This window comes from Cetorhinus maximus, chromosome 5, assembly GCF_964194155.1.
Source record: "Cetorhinus maximus chromosome 5, sCetMax3.hap1.1, whole genome shotgun sequence".
Classification (NCBI taxonomy): domain Eukaryota; kingdom Metazoa; phylum Chordata; class Chondrichthyes; order Lamniformes; family Cetorhinidae; genus Cetorhinus; species Cetorhinus maximus.
In genome coordinates this window covers 89,399,126-89,420,477 of record NC_135883.1, presented here as the reverse complement: position 1 = coordinate 89,420,477, position 21,352 = coordinate 89,399,126, and the positions used below count along the sequence as shown (strand labels likewise).

Genomic DNA, 21,352 nt, shown 5'->3' with positions numbered 1-21,352 from the left:
CAGTAGGCCCAGAAGCATTTGAAAAGGGAAAAGATGGGTTGTCATTTCTAGCAAAGTTCTGACAAATGGATTTCTATCCGTATGATAAACCTGACATTTGATGTAAAAACCTGTTGTCAGAACTGTTACTGAAAACAATAAAATATCTTCACTTTTCAGTTACTGGCCGATCCCATGTGTATTTCTACTATTTTCTATTTTTATTTCTAATTTTCAATTGCAGTATTTTTTTTCTTGGCTGTATGGAGCTTTTGTAAAAAAACATATCACAGTGTTTAGTTATTACCTGTTTGTGTAATATTTCCATTCTGTGCTGATTTTGGGTGCTGGTACATCATCCGGATTAACAGTACTAACAAGTCCATCAGAGGTATTGGTTCTAATTTTAAAAAAATTTTCAGTTTATAGAATTAGTTTTCTGAATACATGGCTCCTGGCTTCAATCCTTATTGCATTATATATGAGTGATTTATCACAAGAAGTGCAGAGTAAGTTGTTAATGGTAGCCTTGCCTGAAAGGCAAGACTTTCTATATAATCTATCAGAATAATATTTAAGTCAATACTATCTCCAGTTCTGATGAGGTGTGTAATTTCAGAGGTCACAGCAGTATCCATAAAAGGGAGGATGAGGTGAAATGAAGAGAAATGGGGAGTTCAAACAAGGCACATTACACAATTAATATGCAGTGTACAGTTACCATTTTCTGGTAAACAAATAATAAAGTGGTTGGATTTAAAATAAATGGAATATATTCTCATCGAAGGTATTGAAGTTTCACTTCGTTTGGTTAATTATCTACTCTGTTGTTGCCTGGCTACAAAGCACATTTCATTATTCTTTTTAGTGTTTTCCTTTTCTCTAATATTCTTACAACCTAGCAATTTAGGAATGCAAAATAGAAAGAAAACTTCAGTGTTTAAAACATTTTCTTTGTGCTTAAATTTGAACAAAAATCTTTTGACAGAATAGCAGTATGTCATTGCTGAATCTATTTCTGAGGTGTCAGTTGCAATCATGCTGAATTTGAGCTCAGTGCTTAGTTAGGGAGTAACTATTTTGATTTTTTATAATGATTTCTTAACATATTTCTTATGCTCTCTAACACTTCTGTTTTAGGCTCATAGAACAGGTACTTACTGATACTGACAGGATTTTTGATCCATGACACAGAAGCTTCCCTTGGTAATGGAGCTCTGTTGTAGAAAGTATGTTGGTGTGCTGAAAGCAGCACTCTGAAACCTCAACCTAAACTCCTTTAGGGACATGTCTCTAAAGATATGGCAAGCATGACTGACTTTCAGCAAATTTTGCTGCAAGCTTTAAACATATTCCTTCAAACCTTTCAAAAGCAAAATCTGCAAAAATTTAGATTTGAATAAGCTCTCTCATTTCATAAGTAAAATATTTTTTTCCTTGACAAACTGCACGGGAAAACACTCCATATGCTCCAGAAACAGAACCAAATAAAGATAGATACACACATAGGCCAATCAGCATCTGTGGAAAGAACAAGCAGTGTCACCAGACAAATAAGAGATGGGCAGGCAAGTTAATAACATAAACAAAGGAGGAAGGAAAGGAAACAAACAAAGGAGCAGAATTACTAGTTGATTGATAGCTGGATGATGTAATAGATCATTTCATCAAATAAGAGGAAGCAACAGTAAACAAATGAAAGGCATTGAAGAAACAGAATAGGATAAACACCGGGAGGACTAAGTAAAATGTAAGAAAATGGGTGAGATGGTAATCACAGCAAATCTCCGAAGTCTGGAACAAACTTTCCATAGTTTTCTATTTCAGTCTTACTGACAAAGAAATGTTTCTACCTCAATTTTTACCTCCCTGTTTTCATAACCTACAGGATGGCCCTAGACCAAACTAACCCCCACTGAGCACTTCCAGAAGGGTGAATGTGGTGTCTTTTGCAGTTACTGAAACAAGTTTCTTATTAGAGCTTATCAAAGCTCAGCTAATTAGCATTTCAACCATCTTTGGTCCCTGTTTTATAAAAAAAATAACTTGTGTAAAAGCATTAGCTTTAAGCACTTAATCCTGCACAAACACCATTAATTCCATTACCCATCTCAAACTACTAGCTGAGGCTGAATCTGACTGTTCATAATCTTGCATCCTATTTACGCCCAAATCGAGCTTGTGACCCCATATCCTCAGCATTGCAAGTTATCTGTGAAACTCGCTGGAATACCCTGCACAAGTGAAAGGTACTGTATAAATTGAAGTTCTTTCTTTTAATACTCACAAAACTTGACAGTGAAAATACCTAACACCGCATCATCTACAGTAGTGAAAGGTGTTGCAGATAAATGTACGCACTTTTACAATGGAATGTTCCATAGGACATGATGACATAAGTGTTACATACATCTTTTGAAATGAAATGGTGTTCATCACCTAACATTTTTAACATATAATAGATCTTTAATTTTACTCTTCTTAAAACCCAGGTTACATTAGCAGCATTGAGAGAGAGGTCTTGGGAAGAAATCTTCTGACACCTTGGAGCACTGGTATGTGTACCTGGCGTGTGGGCGCAGGGAAAGGGTGTCCCATGGTTCAGCAGGATAGGAGAGAAAAGTCTTGGCAGCTGATAACAATAGAGTGAGGGACAGAGTATGGTAGCAATGGGAAAGTGATGGTGGGGATGGGGAAACAGCACAGTGGGTGACGTTGCATGAAAGTAAAAAAGGTCCCCTAGAAAAAAAATGTGGTCCGACCTGCCAAACCTCTTTGGGATCTTCAGTTGCCAACTTGTGACAAAATCATGCTTTCCTGACCTACCTAGAATCCAAGCAGCATGGCTCCATTAAGTTCTCAGCCACAAGCTGGAAACTCTCAATAGTTCATAGCACATATTGTGCTTTAAGCTTGTTCCCTAATGATGTCTCAACCAGAAAATCTTTCTAAAATGGGAATGGAATTTTGCTGTGGCCAGCCTCTAAGGCCTATCGTAGTGTAGGGATGTTGACATCTTTTGTGTTGTCCACAAATACTGAATTTCTTTAAGTGCTGTTTCCTCCTATTAATCCTGTACAAGCTCATACTCTGTGTCATCCACCAAAAGAAAAGTTGGGGACTCCCACCACCATGTAGTATGTGTTTTGTATAGGATACTTCAGTGCCTATCGTACAATATATGCATATTTTTACATCTCAAATTTCAGCTATAGATTGATAAATATGCACATTAAAATCATAAAGCTGTCAGTGTGAAGCAGCTCAGAAGAAAGCATCCTGTATTATTTTATAATTCAAGTTTCAGTAACTCATTTGGATATTTGTTACCTTTTCTGTTTTTCACCTTTACGGGAAATAATTTTCTACCATGCGTATACATCAACAATCTTCCCAGAAGACAAAGTGAATGCACAAAGTAAATATATTGCAATTCATGTCCTGTATAATATGTCCTCCGGTCACTGTCTTTAGAAACAAAAGAAGAATTAGAACTACTATAAAGCAACCCGTGCACAAAGAAGGAGGATATGTTTTCTCAATGTTATTCAGTTTGGCAAAAAATATCCCTCCATAAAACAACCTTTTTACCAGCTTATGTTTTATCTCATGACTTTTAATAAAAATTATATAAATACTAGATTGAATCATTTTCAGTGTATTGTTCTAAAGACATGAATACAGCTAACAAAGCTACTTACTTAAGTGATACAGCATGGTACATAAATTGTCAGTACCATCATCCTCTAAATGTTTCGAATCAAAGTAATTTAAACACTGGCGAACTGCAGCATTTATCTGTACAAAAATATATAATTAATGTTTTACATTTTCCAATGACACTTCATTTCATCTTACCACTTCAGCATTGAACATTTTCTCTGAGGCTATCATCTACAGTCAGATCACAGAATTGTTACAACATAAGAGGTCATCCATGCTGTCGTGTCTGTGCCAGCTCTTCGAATGCGCAATTCACCCAGTGCTATATCCCCCGCCTTCTCCCCGTAACCTGCATTGTTTCTTTTCAGTTAATAATACAATTCCCTCTTAAATGCCTCCGATATATCCTGCAATGCCAATTATAAAACAAAAATACATTATTATAATTGGAATCGCACATTTCCTCATTCTCAACAATCTTTGAAGACAAAAACCGTGGATGTTTTTCCTATCTCAATGAAATCTTCTCAGAAAACTTAACTTGGTGGTACCACAGAAACATTTTCTAAATCAAGGCTCTTCCATTAATTAAAGGGATGACACTACATTTCAGGTTTTCTAAGCAGTAGCTGGTGTGGTTGACAAATTGGATCTCTAATTGGAAAAGAGCGTGCTGCAAAATGAGTCAATAACTCTGTCTTCAGCTTTTTGAAAACAAAATGGAGGGATTCCTTTTGAAACAGTACTTCCATATAGATATTTTAATGCTCCAGTGAACATAGGCCCAGGATTATAAGCTTTCACGTTTCCACTTTCCAACTGATCAGTGTTATTTAGCAATCATTTATGCCAACATTCTTTTGGTCAGCCACAAGAATGGCATTTACCCATGATAGTGGAAATTTCCCCAAGTATGTCCTGTACGTAAAAAGCACCAAAAATCCAATTCAGACAATGAGCACCCTATCAGCCTACTCTCAAAGTGAAAGATGCCGTTCAAGCGGCAGTTGTTTACCAAAAATCTGATGAACGATCCACGCAAGGATCATTCGGGTCTTGACCTTATTACAGCCTTGGTTCAAACATGGACAAAGGATCTGAATTCTAAGCTGAGCTGAGAGTTACCGGCCTTGTCATCACATGACCAAGTGTGGCATCATGCATCATGGAATCCTTGGAATATTTAAGTCAATGGGAATTGGATGAAAAACTCTCCTCTCACTGGACTCATACCTAACACAAAGGAAGGCAGCTGTGGTTGTTGGAGGTCAATCATCTCAGCCCCAGCACATCACTGTAGAAATTCATCAGGGCAGGGTCCTAGACCCAATCACCTTCAGCTGCTTTATCAATGATCTTCCTGCACGTTGGTTGATGATTGCAATGTTCAGATCCATTTGCAACTCCTCAGATAATGAAACAATACGTGTCCGCATGCAGAAAAACCTAGACAACATTTAGACTGGGACTGATGAATGGCAAGTAACATTTGCATCACACAAGTGTCAGGCGGTGGCGTGGTGGTACTGTCACTGGACTAGTAATGCAGAGACCCAGGGTAAGGTGGCAGATGGTGCAATTTGAATCCAATAACAATCTGGAATTAAATGTCTATTTATGACCAGGAAACCATTGCAAAATCAACCCAACTGGTTCACTATTTCCTTTAGGGAGGGAAATCTGCTATCCTTACCTAGTCTGGCTTACATGTGACTCCAGGCCCACAGCAATGTGGTTGACTCTTAAATGTCCTCTGGAATGGCCTAGCAAGCCACTCAGTTGTATCAAACAGCTAAAAAGAGTCTAAAAGGAATGATACAAGATGGACCACTTGGCATCGACCTAGGCACCGGAAACGACAATGGCAAACTCAGTCCTGTCGACCCTGCAAAGTCCTCCTTACTAACATCTGGGGGCTAGTGCCAAAATTGGAGAGCTGTCCCACAGAGTAGTCAAGCAATAGTCTGACACAGTCAAAATCACAGGTCATACCATACAGATAATGTCCCAGACACCAGCATCATTATCCCAGCAGAGGTGGTGACACAGTGGTGCAATCGAGAGGGAGTTGCCCTGGGAGTGCTCAACATCGACCTCAGACCCCATGAAGTCTCATGGCATCAGGTCAAACGGGGCAAGGAAACCTCCTACTGATTACCACGTAGCACAACCCCACCCCACCCAGCTGATGAATCAGTACTGCTCCATGTTGAACACCACTTGGAGGAAGCACTGAGAGTGGCAAGAGTGTAGAATGTACTCCTGGATGGGGGACTTCAATGTCCATAGCCAAGGGTGGCTCGGTAGCACCACTACTGACCGAGCTGGGAGAGTCCCAGAAGACATAGCTCTTTAACTGGGTCTGCGGCAGGTGGTGAGGGAACCAAGAGGGAAAAACATATTTGACCTCAATCTCACCAATCTGCCTGCTGTGGATGCATCTGCCCATGACAGTGTCATTTGGAGTGACCACAGCACAGTCCTTGGAGAAACAAAGTCCTGTCTTCAAATTGAGGATACTCTCCATCACGTTGTGCGACACTACCACCCTGCTAAATGGGAACAGATCTAGCAACTCAAGACTGGGCACCCATGAGGTGCTGTGTCCATCAGTAGTAGCATTGTACTCATTCATAATCTGTAACCTCATCGCCCAACATATCCCCCATCTACCATTACCACTAAGCCAGGGGATCAACCCTGGCTCAATGAAGAGTGCAAGAGGGCATGCCAGGAGCAGCATCAGGCATACCTAAAAATGAGGTGTGAACCTGGTGAAGCTACAACTCATGTGATACTTGCGTACCAAACAGTGTAAGCAGCAAGCGATAGACAGAGCTAAGTGATTCCACAATGAACAAATCAGCTCTAAGCTCTGCAGTCTTGCCACATCCAGTCGTGAATGGTGGTGGACAATTAAACAACTCACTGGAGGAGGAGGAGGCTCAAAATATCCCCATCCTCAATGATGGGGAAACCCAGCACATCAGTACAAAAGATAAGACTGAAGCATTTGCAACAATCTTCAGCCAGAAGTGCCGGGTGGATCTCAGCCTCCTCCGGAGATCCCCAGTGTCACAGATGTCAATCTTCAGTCAATTCAATTCATTCCACATGGCATCAAGAAACAGCTGAAGGCACTGGATACTGCAACGGCTAAGGGCCTGGGCAATATTCCCGCAATAGTACTGAAGGCTTGTGCTCCAGAACTTGCCGTGTCCTTAGCCAAGCTGTTCCAGTACAGCTACATCATTGTCATCTACCCGGCAATGTGGAAAATTGCCCAGGTATGACGTGTACACAAAAAGCAGGACAAATCAAACCTAGCCAACTACTGGCCCATCAGTCTACCCTCGATCAGTAAAGTCTTGGAAAGGGTCTTCAACAGTGCTATCAAGCTGCACTTGCTTAGCAATAACCTGCTCACTGACATAAAGGCAAAATACTGCGAATGCTAGAAATCTGAAACGAGAACAAAAAAATGCTGGAAAAACTCAGCAGGTCTGACAGCATCTGTGGAGAGAAAAACAGAGTTAACGTTTTGAGTCCGTATGACTCTTCAAAGCTGCTCAATGACACTCAGTTTGGGTCACATCAGGATCACTCAGCTCCTGACCTCATTACAGCCTTGGTTCAAACATAGACAAACAAGTTGAACTCCAGAGGTGAGTTCAGAGAGTGACTGTCCTTGAAATCAAGGCAGCATTTAACCAAGTGTGGCATCAAGGAGCCCTAGCAAAACTGGGGTCAATGAAATCAGGGGGAAAACTGGCTGGAGTCATACCTAGCATAAAGGAAGATGGTTGTGGTTGTTGGAGGTCAATCATCTCAGTTCCAGGACATCACTGCAGGAGTTCCTTGGGGTAGTGTCCTAGGCCCAACCATCTTCAGCTGTTTCATCAATGACCTTTCTTCCATCATAAGGTCAAAATTAGGGATGTTCGCTGATGATTGCACAATGTTCAGCACCATCCGTAAATTCAACAAGACCTGGACAACATCCAGGCTTGGGCTGACAAGTGGCAAGTAACATTCGCACCACACAAATGCGAGGCAATGGCCATTTCCAACAAGAGAGAATCTATCATCACCCCATGACATTCAATGGCATTACCATCACTGAATCCTCCACTATCAACATCCTGCGGGTTACCATTGACCAGAAGCTGAACTGGACTAGCCATACAAATACTGTGGCTACAAGAGCAGGTCAGAGGCTAGGAATGCCGCGGCGACTAACTCATGTCCTGACTCTCCAAAGCCTATCCACGATTTACAAGACACAAGTCAGGAGTGTGATGGAATACTCTCCACTTGCCTGGATGAATGCAGCTCCAACAACACTCAAGAAGCTTCACACTATCCAGGACAAAGTAGCCCACTTAGTTGGCACCAAATTCACAAATATTCACTCACTCCACCACCAACGCACAGTGACAGCAGTGTGTACCATCTACAAAATGCACTTCAGGAACTTCCCAAGAACTCCTCTTTAGACAGCACCTTCCAAACCCACGACCGCTACCATCTAGAAGGATATGGGCAGCAGGTGCATAGGAACACCACCACCTGGAAGTTCCCCAACAAGCCACACACCGTCCTGACTTGGAAATATACCGCCATTCCTTCACTGTCATTGGGTCAAAATCCTGGAACTCCTTCCCTAACAGCACTGTTGGTGTACCTACACCACACGGACTACAGCGGTTCAAGGACAATAACAAATGGGCATGAAATTGTGGCCTTGCCAGTGATGTCCCATTCCATGAATGAATAAAGTAAACTCTTCTCTTTCCCTGCCTCAGGCCTTATATCAGCATATTTGTCACATGCTCCTTTCCCTCATGTCCTCGCTCACAAATGTATAATTGTTGGTCTACCATTTGCATTTGAAGGTTTAATATTGAAATGAAACAGAAAGAGGCTAGCATCACTGAAGCTTCTTCTCACTCTATCCTTCTTCCATGTTTGGTATTCAGTTCTCACTCTAATCCTCCCGATTTCTGTCTTTAGGATCAACTGCGCTCCCTCTCCATTTCCCCAATGGCTGTCTCTTTCCTAAGAAGTTTGTAAAAAGCATTTGTTATTGCCCTTTTTTTTAAGATATTGACTCTTGATTCTCCTTGCCTTTTTTGTTTCTATTTATTGATTACAGTGTTGCTCATAGTTTTCTTGTCCTGTTACAGCCATCACTTATCATGCTCATTTTAGAGTTTGATAGTTATTGGAATACAAAATCAAAAGTTTACTGGAGGTAAGCTTTGATTTTAGTTAATATCATTAACTGGAAGTTCTTGGGAGAAGGTTCATGAATATTCTTAATGTGATTCGCCCTTTAAGCGTTCCTATACATTAAAAGAGCTAGCATCGTCCAACATAATCCAATGGATCCCTTTTTACTTGTTGCACTAACAAAATTCACTGTTAACTACATAAGTTCAATAAATAATATAGAAAAAAAAAACAATTTTGACTGACTGAAAAACAAGGACCAACTGGATTTATAATTGAAATATTTGAAGTTTATATCAGGTGTGAGAAAAAATTTAATTCTTGTTTCTGAAACACTTACCAAGGACTTGTATTTATTTTCAAGAAGTCTTAGAACCACAGTTCTGCTGTAGTAACCATGCTATGAATGAGAACAAATTGTATTAATCTCCTGAAAGATCTAATAGCTGACCCGACAAAAGCCAAGTTACTTAAAGACAATATTTTATGGAAATAATGTCTTAAGTATGAAAAAACAATAGTGAAAGGCAATTTTGTGTGTTATCAGCAAGGCCAGGCACAGTTGACTTCCATTACTCCCAGCACAATTCTGATCCATAGTTACTTCCTATTACATATTAATTCATAACCGAACTAGGTCACTTCAATTATGATTTCTCTTAATATTCACATTTGATATGCCAAGTATGAAAAACTGTACATATATATATTTTTCTAACTTCGTTTATATATGTCTGATATTACACATTAATGCTTTGCCGTAAAGAATCATTTTATTTCCTACATTTCAATGTTTTGGGTTGCTGCAATAAGTTACAAAAAGTTGCCGAGCATATATTTTGTATGCATGTGTAAATTTGTACACAGATGTTGGATATGTGAGTTAAATTGTCTAACGTCGGGAGACTTAATGGAAGGCTTATAATGCAGGAGCTAAAATCAATTTGAGATCTGAGCTTATCCAGCCCAGACTAATGGAGTGGAAAAGTCCATTCTCAGTCAAGCAGGAAGTTTCTATATAAAATAAATGCGAAGCTTCAAACAAGACCTTATTTGGTGAATTCCTGGCACAAAATGAAATGCCTGTAATCTGGTATTCCCACTCAAATGGTCCATTGGAGGGCTGACACAGGAAACTTAAATGCCAAGCTGGAGTTTTAGGAAAGGGAAAGAAATACCTTGGATTCAATGTATTCAGTTCAAGGTCGGGAAATAACTGGAGCAGTCCCTCAGGCCTAAATATTAACAGTGGTGGGTTACATAGGTGTAGCAGGAGAGTTTCCAATGGTAAGTCTGGGTTTCCCTGCATGCAGTGGAGTTTTAACTTTTGTTCTTCGCAGGTTTCCCATCTGGAAGCCTGGCTACATAACACAGGCTTAGTTTTCCAACTAAGGGAAGACTCCATGGCAGGCTGCAAGTGCTGTCAGGTCTGATCCGCAACCTCTGGTGGTGCTGGGTCTAATCTCTGACACAGAGTGGAGGCTCAGAACCCAAGGGGGAGAGAGCTGATCCAGAACTTGATCCTTGGGATGTTTTGGGGGATGATGAACTCCTCCTCCTGGCTGTTAAATCAGGGGCTGTCAGCGTCTTCAAAATTTAAAATGTCAACTTGCCTCCTGGGAACTGGTTGGCTGCCTATTCCTTGCCCTGCTTCCATTAAACTTCGAGGCAGGTGGGTTGGAGTCAGGTTTCACACTTTAAAATTTTAATATCTAGCTTGATCCCAACACACCTATTTCAAAATTCAATCTGAAACATCAAAAGTTTACCATCACAGACATTGTCTACCTCAAGTACAAATTTTAATACAAATTTTAACTCAGAAGTCTGTGAAATTCAACTTGGTCGTGTCCTTTGGTATGGAGTGTAATTTTGCCCAAAATGGAGTCCACAGTGCACCAGCACACTTCTGATGCTAACCATGGTGAATGTCATTTTGGTGAGGGCGTTAACATCTGCCGGAAGTATGCAGGGTAGATAGTTTGTAATGTCAACCAGTGTAACACTGATTTGACACCAGCATTGAAAATTTGGAGCTCAAGCCTGCAGCTATTGATGTCCCTTAAAACAAACACAGCTCAACATGTGTTCAGCAGCAGAAAGGGTCCCCACCAGAGCAATTTAAAGGGATCATCAACTACTTGCAGGTTAGTTGTCAACTGATTTATACTAGCCCTTGCTACAATTGTTGAAGTGTTTAGTGGTTTACAGAGTTATTTTTAAGCCGCTGAAATCTACAAGGAGTGGGGAGGCATGTGCTGCAGGACTTTATCCTGAACTCAAGAATTCTCCAGAAATCCCAGATATGAATGCGGCAGCATCTACCTTGCGTACGGCATAACATGGAGAATAAAAAAGGTAGGACAACGTGGGAGAGAAGGGCACTCAGCAGGAGGCTATATCTGCCCAGGGTGTTCAGGGAGCAATTGTCCTACCTGCACCTCAGCAAGAAGCTGTTCGTCAGGCATCACAGCTTCAGAAAAGACTTGCTCACTAAAATCTGCCATTTATGGCAGCGGCAATGCAATCTTGGAGCAGGGCGAGGACAGCAGTGCCAGTGGCCAGAAGGTTGCCAGAGAGAAGCAGGCAGAATGGGCTTGAGGATTTGCAAGAATTATAGGCTTCTCCATTGGCCACATGTATGTCACTTTGTGGAGACTGCATGACAGCTCTCACATGTACCATAACCGAAACAGATTCCACTTTCTCAACATCCAGCTAGTGTGCAACCTTATGCAGCGTATCATGCATGTCAATGTTGGGAAGCTGCCAGCAGTCATGATTCTTTCCTTATACAGCAGTGCACTGTGCCACCTGCATTTGGCTACTAGGTGACAAAGGTTATTTTCTTTGACAACATATTTCATGACTCTGGTGTGCATCCCACGTACACACGGGCAACATGCATATAACAAAAGCATGCTGCCACATGAAATGTAATTCAACAGACCACTTGGGTGCTTAAACAATATATCCACTGCCCAAACTATTCTGGAAGAACCCTGCACTATGTGGCAGACCGCATGTCAAGATTTGTGGTGGTCTTTTGCATGCTGCACAAACTTGCCATGAGGGCACTATCCTTGCTCTAAAAAGTTTAAACTGGGTACATTTCTATCTGCAGTGCAACTGCAACAATAAAAGCTATAACTTTAACCTGTGTAGAACATTTAACATAAAACTATCCCAAGGTGCTACACAGATGGGCAATAAATCAATGCCAAGTTGGTGTAGACAGAGGTATTAGAAGATATAGTTTAAGAGATGGGTTTTGACAAATGTTGTAAAGGTGTAGGGAAAGTAGAAGAGGTAATGCCTATGGAGAAAGTTCCAAAAATCAACCTCCAATGATGGACAGAATGATGGCAAGGAATGTAAGGTTGAAGTCACTGCAGTAATGCATTGGGGAACAGTTACAGAACTTACTCAAGCCGTGAGGAGCATGTATTTTTTGTTTTGGAGGCCAATAAGTCAATGAAAGTGAAAGTGTGAGAGAGAGAGAGAGAGGGGATAGGAACTTAGGAAGGAAAGCAGTGGAATAACTGAATCTGGAATTGTCAAAAGCATGTATTAGGGTAAGCAGAATAATGTTTTCAACAAAATACAAGGTTTTAGTAATTTTAATCCATGTTGACTTCACCAAGGAAGTATATCAGTACTGAGGAATAAACACCTCTTGCTTCTGTATGAGGGCCATCACCAAAGTTGATTTTTAAAAATCCACTATGATTCTGCCCAAACAATGAGCCATATGTCACGACTGTAACAACTCTTTCTTTTAAAATTCTTTTAATCTTCAAAGACGATGCAAAATTAAGAATTGTACCCATTAAGAAGGCTGAGACTACTAAAACTAAGTACATCTAACTTCCTACATCTCAAATTTCATCCCAGCGGGCTGGATGCCAACCTGATCCCCAAGCTGAATAAACAATAATCCAATCACTGCAACATCTAAAACTTCAGTAAATCCTAAAGATAAACTTCCTTAAATTACTTATTGTATTAATTAGCTGTTAGCCGTACATAATTTTTTTTCATTAAGAGCCGTCTTTTTGAAAGTGGTGCCTTTGTTTTAATTGGCTGAATGTTTGTACTGATTCAGCTGTCTCGAGTGGATTTAAGTAAGTTCTATAAATGAAAGCAGTAAGGTTGCAAGAGGTCAGTAGGGAGAGCATTGAGAAAACAGTCTATGGTCTGAAAACTTCAATTAGACACTGAAGTTCAGTTAACTTGAAACTGCTTTCAGTCATTAACAACTCTGAATTCTTTTGAGTCACATATTATGGTAAGACAGTGCTGGAAAGCAGCGTTGCTCAGAATCTGTAGTTTCTGGGTACCAGGAATGTCCCAAAGAGCCTGTTCTCAATTGGACGCTCTTTTGTTCCATTTGAATGTGCATTTTGGCTGCTGCTTCAGGCTTGAACCCATGACTTTTATCGCCCTCTTTTTCCTCTTGGCCCCTCTCAGGCTCTTGTCTCCTCTCTCCTCCTCTTCATGTAGCCATACCGCCTTTCACTTTTCTCCATCAAGGTATTTTGTCCCACCCTGCTTCCCTCATCCAACACATCTCTAACCCTCTGCCTTCCTCCTATTTTTCTAGGCTTCAATTTCCCTTCAATAAGACCAAAGATAATCTCCATGCCTTTATCAATGCTATTTGAAGATAATTTTCCCCCTAAACCTGTCTAGCTCCCTGGCCTCTTTTAAGAACCTCCTTAAAAGCCCAGATCTTTGATCAAGCTTATGCTTTGGCTTGTGTTAATTTTGATTCCTTATGCCTCTGTAGGCTAAATGATCCCACAAGCAACAGATCAGATCTATTTTCTGCAGTCCTGCCACTCCCAGTCGTGAATTGTGGCGGACACCTAAACAACTCACTGGAGGGGGAGGCACCATGAATATCCCCATCTACAATGGTGCGGGAGCCCAGCACATCAGTGCAAAAGACAAGCACATCAGTGCAAAAAATTGAAGCATTTGCAACAATCTTAAGCCAGAAGGGCCAAGTCTCTGCCTCCTAACGCCCCCAACATCACAAATGCCAGTCCTCAACCAATTCAATTCACGTGACATCAAGAAACAGCTGAAGGCATTGGATACTGCAAAAGCTATGAGCTCTGGCAACATTCCAGCAATGGTACTGAAGACTTGTGCTCCAGGTCTAGCTGTGCCCTTAGCCAAGCTGTTCCAGTACAGCAACAACTCTGGCATCTGTCTAGCAATGTGGAAAATTGCTCAGATATGTCCTGTACACAAAAGCTGGACAAATCCAACCCAGACAATTACCGCCCATTCAGTCTACTTTCGATCATTAGCAAAGTGATGGAAAGGATTGTCGACAGTGTTATCAAGTGGCACTTACTCAGCAATAAGCAATCATGAACGCTTAGTTTGGGTTCTGCCAGGGCCACTCGGCTCTTGACCTCATTACAGCCTCAGCCCAAACATGGACAAAAGAGCTGAACTATAGAGGTGAGGTGAGAGTGACTGCCCTTGACTTCAAGGCAGCATTTCACTTAATGTGGCATCAAGGAGCCCTCGCAAAACTGGAGTTAATGGGAATCAGGGGGGAAACACTCCACTAATTGCAGTCATGCCTAGCACAAGGGAAGATGGTTGTGCTTGTTGGAGGTCAATCATCTCAGTCCTAGAACAGCACTGTACGAGTTCCTCAGGGTAGTGCCTAGGCCCAATAACCTTCATCAATGATCTTCCCTCCATTGTAAGGTCAGAAGTGGAGATGTTTGCTGATGATTGCACAATGTTCAGCACCATGCACAACTCCTCAGATAATGAAGCAGTCCATGTCCAAAAACAGCAAGACCTGGAAAACATTCAGACTTGTGTTGATAAGTGACAAGTAACATTCATGCCACACAAGTGCCAGGCAATGGCCATCTCCAACAAGAGAGAATCCAACCATAATTACCAAGGCTACAAGAGCAGGTTCATGGCTGGGAACTCTGCGGAGAATAACTCACCTCCTAACTGCCCAAATCCTGTCCACCATCTACAAGGTACAAGTCAGGGGTGTGATGGAATACTCTCCACTTGCCTGGATGAATGCAACTCCAAAATCACTCACAAAGCATTACACCATCGAAGAGAAAGCAGCCACTTGGTTGGCATCCCATTCACCACCTTCGCAATCTACTCCCTCTAGCGAATGCACAGTGGCAGCAATGTATACTATCTACAAGATGCACTGCAACTCAACAAGGCTCCTTCAATAGCACCTTCCAAATCCAGAACCTCTGCCACTTCAAAGGACAAGGCAGCAGATGCATGAGAACACCACCACCTGCAAGTTTCCCTCCAAGCCACACACTGTCCTGACTTGGAAATATATCGCATTCCTTCATTGTCGCTGGGTCTAAATCCTGGAACTCCCTCCCCTAACAGCACTGTGGATGTTCCTACACCACATGGACAGCAACAGTACAAGAAGGCAGCTCACTCGGGCAATTAGGGATGGGCAATAAAAATGCCACGCGCCATGAAGGAACATAAAGAAAAGCACATCGAAACATTTCCAAACTTTAAAATTGATGCATCAATGCAAGTTGTTGTCACTATTGATGATTTAACTCAAAGTTACTGAATTGCACATTGCAGGAGGTACTCAACCTACAGGAAAAAGCTACAGAGGAGTCAGCAGGTTCAATGTTGCAATATTTATATCTGTATGTGACCAGCGTTAGAAATAAAGCCAGACACCTGGAAGCAGTATTTAGAATGGAGAAAATAAAACAAGGCAGATAAAGGAAGGTGGATAAACATTGGGAGAAAAGAAGAACTCAGTAACGGTATAGGAAATTCCTCAGAATCTGAAGTTGTCTGATAGTCATCCAACGCCAGATGTCTGTGACACAGGAAAGGACGCTGACTCAAATCACAAGCAGTGAAATGGCACTATTAAGCAAATTATTACCTGAGGAAAGAAGTTATAGTACTGAGAAAACACAGGAAGTGGATAAAGGAATTGATATATTTTTCTAGAACAAGGGTCCCAAGCACTCTTATGCCTTCCGAATGTCTAGGTAAGGATAACAGCCAATGTAGAAAATACTGGAAAGGGCAAGGCAACATGTTGCAATATTGCCAGGCAAAATGAAGTTATGGTTCACGCTGGAACACACAATATAAAGAAAAACAGGATAGAGGACTGGACAAGGGGAGAGATCTACAAATGGGATCTGCTTTAACTGAACTGAACTAAACATATACTAAGGCTTTTGCACAGAGGTTAAATAAAGCAGTAAGGGAGGACTTAAATCACTAAGTTTGTGGAGAGGAGCAAATGTTGAAGTACATGGGGAAGTAATTAGGTGGCACAAAAATGAATATGGAGAGACATGTTTGGCTAGGAAGGACAGAGGTTAAAGTGGGAAAATTGTGAAGAAGAAAACTGTGCATGTGTCAGAAGGTGACAGTGTTCCGGTATTTATAAAAGTGCATCAAGCATTTAGAACCATCAATCAGAATAGAAAAGCAATATTAACAAGCCAAATATTGCACCTATACATTTTTAGGAAAATTAGAAAAGGAAGGAAGGCCTGGTCTTATTACAATTCCAGGTTCAATTAAACAATGTATGTAAATGTGATGCTCAGGCTAAGTATGTTTGGGGTAAGTAAGTAATAATAAAGCATGTTTCACCATGTTAGCAGTAAATTAGAGAGCAAAAAGGAGTTGGCTAGTGAAGCTGGCTCGTGAAGCTGGCTGGATGGCTAGTGCGAGGTTCAGAACGACACCGACAGCGCTGGTTTTATTCCCATTCTTTTTAAAAATTAATTCATAGGATGTGGACGTCACTAGCTAGGTCAGCATTTATAGTCCATTCCTAATTGCCCTTGAGAAGGTGGTGGTCTGCTGCCTTCTTGAACTGCTGCAGACTATGTCATGTAGGTACACCCAGAGCGCTGTTAGGAAGGGAGCTCCAGGATTTTGACCCACCAACAGTTAGGAAGGCAATATAGTTCCATGTGAGGATGGTGTATGACTTGAGGGAAACTTGCAGGTGGTGGTGTTCCCATGCATCTGCTGCCCTTGTCCTTCTAGGTGGTACAGGTTGCGGGTTTGGAAGGTGCTTCCAAAGGATCCTTAGTGACTTGCCACAGTACATTTTGTAGACAGTACACAGCTGCCACTGTGAGTCAGCAGTGAAGGAAGTGAATGTTGGTAATGGATGGGGTGCCAATCAGAGTGGGCTGCTTTTTCTGGATGGTGTCAAGCTTCTTGAGTGTTGCTGGAGCTGCACTCACCCAAGCAAGTGGACGGTATTCCATCACACTCCTGACTTGTGCCTTGTGCATCGTGGACAGTGATTTGGGGAGTCAGGAGATGAGTTACTCTCCACAGAATTCCCAGCTTCTGACCTGCTTTTGTAACTACAGCATTTATATGGCTGGTCCAGTTCAGTTTCTCATCAATGATAACCCTCCAGGATGTTGATTGTGGGTAATTCAGCAATGGTAATGCCATTGAATGTCACAGGGCAATGGTTAGATTCTTTCTTGTTGGAGATGGTCATTGCCTGGCACTTGTGTGGCGCAAACGTTATTTGCCTCTTGTCAGCCCAAGCCTGAATATTGCCCAGGTCTTGCTGCATATGGACACTGACTGCTTCAGTATCTGCGAAGTCATGAATGGTGCTGAACAATATGCAATAATCCCCCTTCTGAACTTAAGATGAAGGGAAGGTTGATGAAGCAGCTGAAAATGGTTGGGCCTAGGACACTAACCCGAGGAACTCCTGCAGTGATGCCCCAGAACTGAGATGATTGACCTCCAACAACTACAACCATCTTCCTTCGTGCTAGGCATAACTCCAACCAATGGAGAGTTTCCCCCTGGATTCCCACTGACTTCAGTTTTGCTACGGCTCCATCATGTCACACACGGCAAATGTTGCCTTGATGTCAAGGGGAGTCAGCCTCACCTCAGTTCTTCCGTTCAGCTCTTTTGTCCATGCTTGGACCAAGGCTGTAACGAGGTCAGGAGCTGAGGGGCCCTGGCAGAACTCAAACTGAGCGTCATTGAGCAGGTTATTGCTGAGTAACTGCCACTTTATCGCATTGTTGATGACACTTTCCATCACTTTGCTGATGACCGAGAGTAGACTGATGGGGGCTGTCATGGGCTAGGTTGGATTTGTCTTGCTTTTCGTAGACACAACAGAGTGGACAATTTTCCACATAGCCAGGTAGACACCAGTATTTTAGCTGTACTGCAAAAGCTTGGCTAGGGATGCTGCTAGTTCTCGAGCACTAATCTTCAGTACTATTGCTGGAATGTTGTCAGGGCCCATCAGCTTTCCAGTAACAAGAGCCTTCAGCCATTCCTTGGTATCATATGGAGTGAATTGAATTGGTTGAAGACTGGCATCTGTGATGCTGGGGAGCTCAGGAGGAGGCCAAGATGGATCAACCATTCGGCACTTCTGGCTGAAAATTGTTGCAAATGCTTCAGCCTTGTCTTTTGCACTGATGTGCTGGGCTCCCCTATCATTGTGGATGAGGATATTTGTAGTGCCTCCTCCTCTAGTTAGTTATTTAATTGTCCACCACCACTCATGGTTAGATGTGGCAAGACCGCAGAGCCTCAGCTCTAATCTGTTGGTCACGGGATCGCTTAGCTCTATCTCTCACATGTTGCTTCTGCTGTTTGGTGTGCAAGTAGTCCTGTATTATAATTTCACCACATTGACACTCATTTTAAGATATGCCTGGGCCTGCTTCTGGTTCCAGCTGTGGCAAACTTATGACCTGCCTCCTCACCCTGCCCCTTAAAGTGGAAAACCATCACCGACAAAAACTGCCAAGAAAAAATACTCAGCATGCGGCATCAGCAGACAATAAGTAAAGGATATGCCTTTGGGCAGAGAACAAATGAAGGAATAGACCACAGAAAAGTGCAAAAGAAAATGGAGAGTGAGGCTTGTATGCAATTTATATAGAATTTTGAAGTGGTAACACAGTTGCAACTATTTTAAAGTACATGGAGCTATATAATGTCTGCAATTAAAATGGGGAGGGGTTCTTAAAGTGCATCCAAGGAAGAAGTTGCAGCGCTAGATAATAATGCATGCAAAGTAAGTGATCTGAACTTCGGACAGTAGTTGGGTAATAGTGATCAAAACCCAGTTAAATCTGCATTGAAAATTGGTAATAATGCAGTCCAAAATTGTGTGTGCAAATTCCATGATTCTATTCATTTGTCAAAAGTCGACCCTATAGTAGAATTATTACTGCTGTTTTAAGGTTCACTGTTTGCTATCACTATGGTTCTTTTATATTAATTATCTTTACCATCCACTTATTGAACCAGGAAGCTTTTGTATCCAACAATGCCAGAAAATAGACAGGTTCCAGTGCGTGGTGCGAGGTTTCAGCTCTGAGACTCTGTTCATGAGTTATTGACAGCAATGACAGAGTGCTCTCCACTATCTCCTCCATAAACCTTTAGAAAATTGAAAATCCGAGATTTACAACTGTTGTTAATGCTGTGGCAAATTCTTAGCTGTGAATCACATAGATATGCAATACAGTATTATTCATGCTACTTTTTTAAGCTGACAAGCTAAGCAATATATTTTACTTTTGCAGGAAAAGTTCCATAAGCAGCGTATTTCAAGGTTTCTCATCTGACAAAATTTTTGTATTTGAATTTTTTCGGATATATATGATTAAGTGTTCTGCTACTCAGCACAATAAACCACAAAAAGTAAATTGTTAGGTCTTTAGTTATAATGTAAAATAATGCCCATTAGTTCTAATCCATAAAATCTCAACAAATTTATAAACATACTTCTCTGGATGGCGTATCCAAAAGGATGGAACTTCTTTCTGAAACTCATTAAGGAGGCGAAACTGTAAGCAATATTAAGATTTTTAAATTTTAAAAAAGGTTTACAAAATACTGATTATTATAAAATATAAATAGTACAACTTGCATCAACAAACATTAAGGCTACCTTTTTAAGTAACCGTACAATATCAGGGCTTGTTATATCTATGCCAGCAGAAAGTGTGGGAACTGGGCTTTGCTGCGAAGTAAAGCAGGACTCCAAATGCTTAGCTACAAGAAAACAGATATAACATTAAGATACATATTAAAACAATAGTGCTCTATTAAGATATGAGGCAAATTGCCAAAATTAAAAATGTAATATAAGTAAATAAATCTTGTCATAAATTCAACACTTTAGATAATTAAGAAGACTTGCCTACACCTTGCTACCGAGCCATTCTGGGTGATGAACATTGAAGTCCCCAACCCAGGGTACATTCTGTGACCTTGCCACCTTCAGTGCTTCCTCCAAGTGGCATTCAACATGGAGAAGTACTCATTCATCAGCTGAGGGTGGGCAGTAGGTGGTAACCAGCAGGAAGATTCCTTGCCAATGTTTGACCTGATGCCATGAGGCTTCAGGGGGTCCAGAGTCAATGTTGAGAGCTCCCAGGGAACTCCCACCCGACTATATACCACTGTGCTGCAATCACTGCTGTCTGTCCTGTCGATGGGACAGAGCTTACCTAGGAATGGTGATGGTGGTGCCCTGAACATTGGCTTTAAGGTATGGAAGTGAGTAGGAACATAGGAGCAGGAGTAGGCCATTCAACCCCTCAAGTCTGCTCTGTCATTTAGCTAGATCGTGGTTGATCTTCTACCTCAACCCCACCTTGTCGCCCTATCCCCCATATCCTTTAATATCATTGGTATCTAGAAATCTATAAACCTCTGCTTTGAACATACTCAATGTCTGAGCCTCCACAGCCCTCTGGGATAGGGAATTCCAAAGATTTACCGCCCTCTAACTGAATAAATTCCCCCTCATTTCAGTCCTAAATGGCCTACCTCTTATTCTGAGACTGTGTCCCCTGGCTTTAGACCCCCAACCAGGGGAATCATCCTTCCTGCATCTACCCTGTCGAGCCCTGTAAGAATTTTGTACACTTCAATGAGATCACCTCTCATTCTTCTAAATTTCAGAGAATTCAGGCTCAGTCTCCTCAATCTTTCCTCATAGATTAATCCGGGGAATGGTGGGATTGTCCTATGACCATGTCAGGTTGTTGTTTGACTAGCCTTTGGGAGAGGTCTCCCATTTTTGGCACAAGGCCCCAGATGTTACCGAGGAAGACCTTGCAGGGTTGGGTGTGCCATTGTCGTTTCCAGTGTCTAAGTCGATGCCAGGCAATCCATTCAGTTTTATTCCTTATCAAATTTTCTGTAGCGGTTTGGCACAACTGAATGGCTTACTAGGCCAATTCAGAGGGCAGTTAAGAGTCACCAAATGGCTGAGAGTCTGGAGTCACATGTAAGCCAGGACAGGTAAAGATGGCAGATTTCCTTTCCTAAAGGGCATTCATGAACCAGATGGACTTTTATGATGCCCAATGATAATTTCATGGCACCATTACTGAGACTAGCCTTCAACTCCAAATTTTCCTTTTAGGTAATTGATTTTTTA

At 41.6% G+C, this 21,352-nt stretch overlaps 1 protein-coding gene across 5 annotated transcripts in view; it reads right to left on the bottom strand.

The window, feature by feature from the left end:
• Window positions 1–21,352, bottom strand: part of tbc1d32 (TBC1 domain family, member 32) — a 411,412-nt gene that overhangs the window by 260,429 nt on the left and 129,631 nt on the right. For all 5 annotated transcript variants that reach the window (XM_078542168.1, XM_078542171.1, XM_078542172.1 and 2 more), the window contains 7 exons: window positions 19,853–19,956; window positions 19,687–19,748; window positions 19,188–19,338; window positions 9,215–9,274; window positions 3,681–3,777; window positions 3,310–3,447; window positions 287–379 (listed from right to left, as the gene is read on the bottom strand). In XM_078542168.1, coding sequence (XP_078398294.1) covers window positions 287–379; window positions 3,310–3,447; window positions 3,681–3,777; window positions 9,215–9,274; window positions 19,188–19,338; window positions 19,687–19,748; window positions 19,853–19,956 — 705 coding nt within the window. The remainder of the gene's footprint in view (window positions 1–286; window positions 380–3,309; window positions 3,448–3,680; window positions 3,778–9,214; window positions 9,275–19,187; window positions 19,339–19,686; window positions 19,749–19,852; window positions 19,957–21,352) is intronic.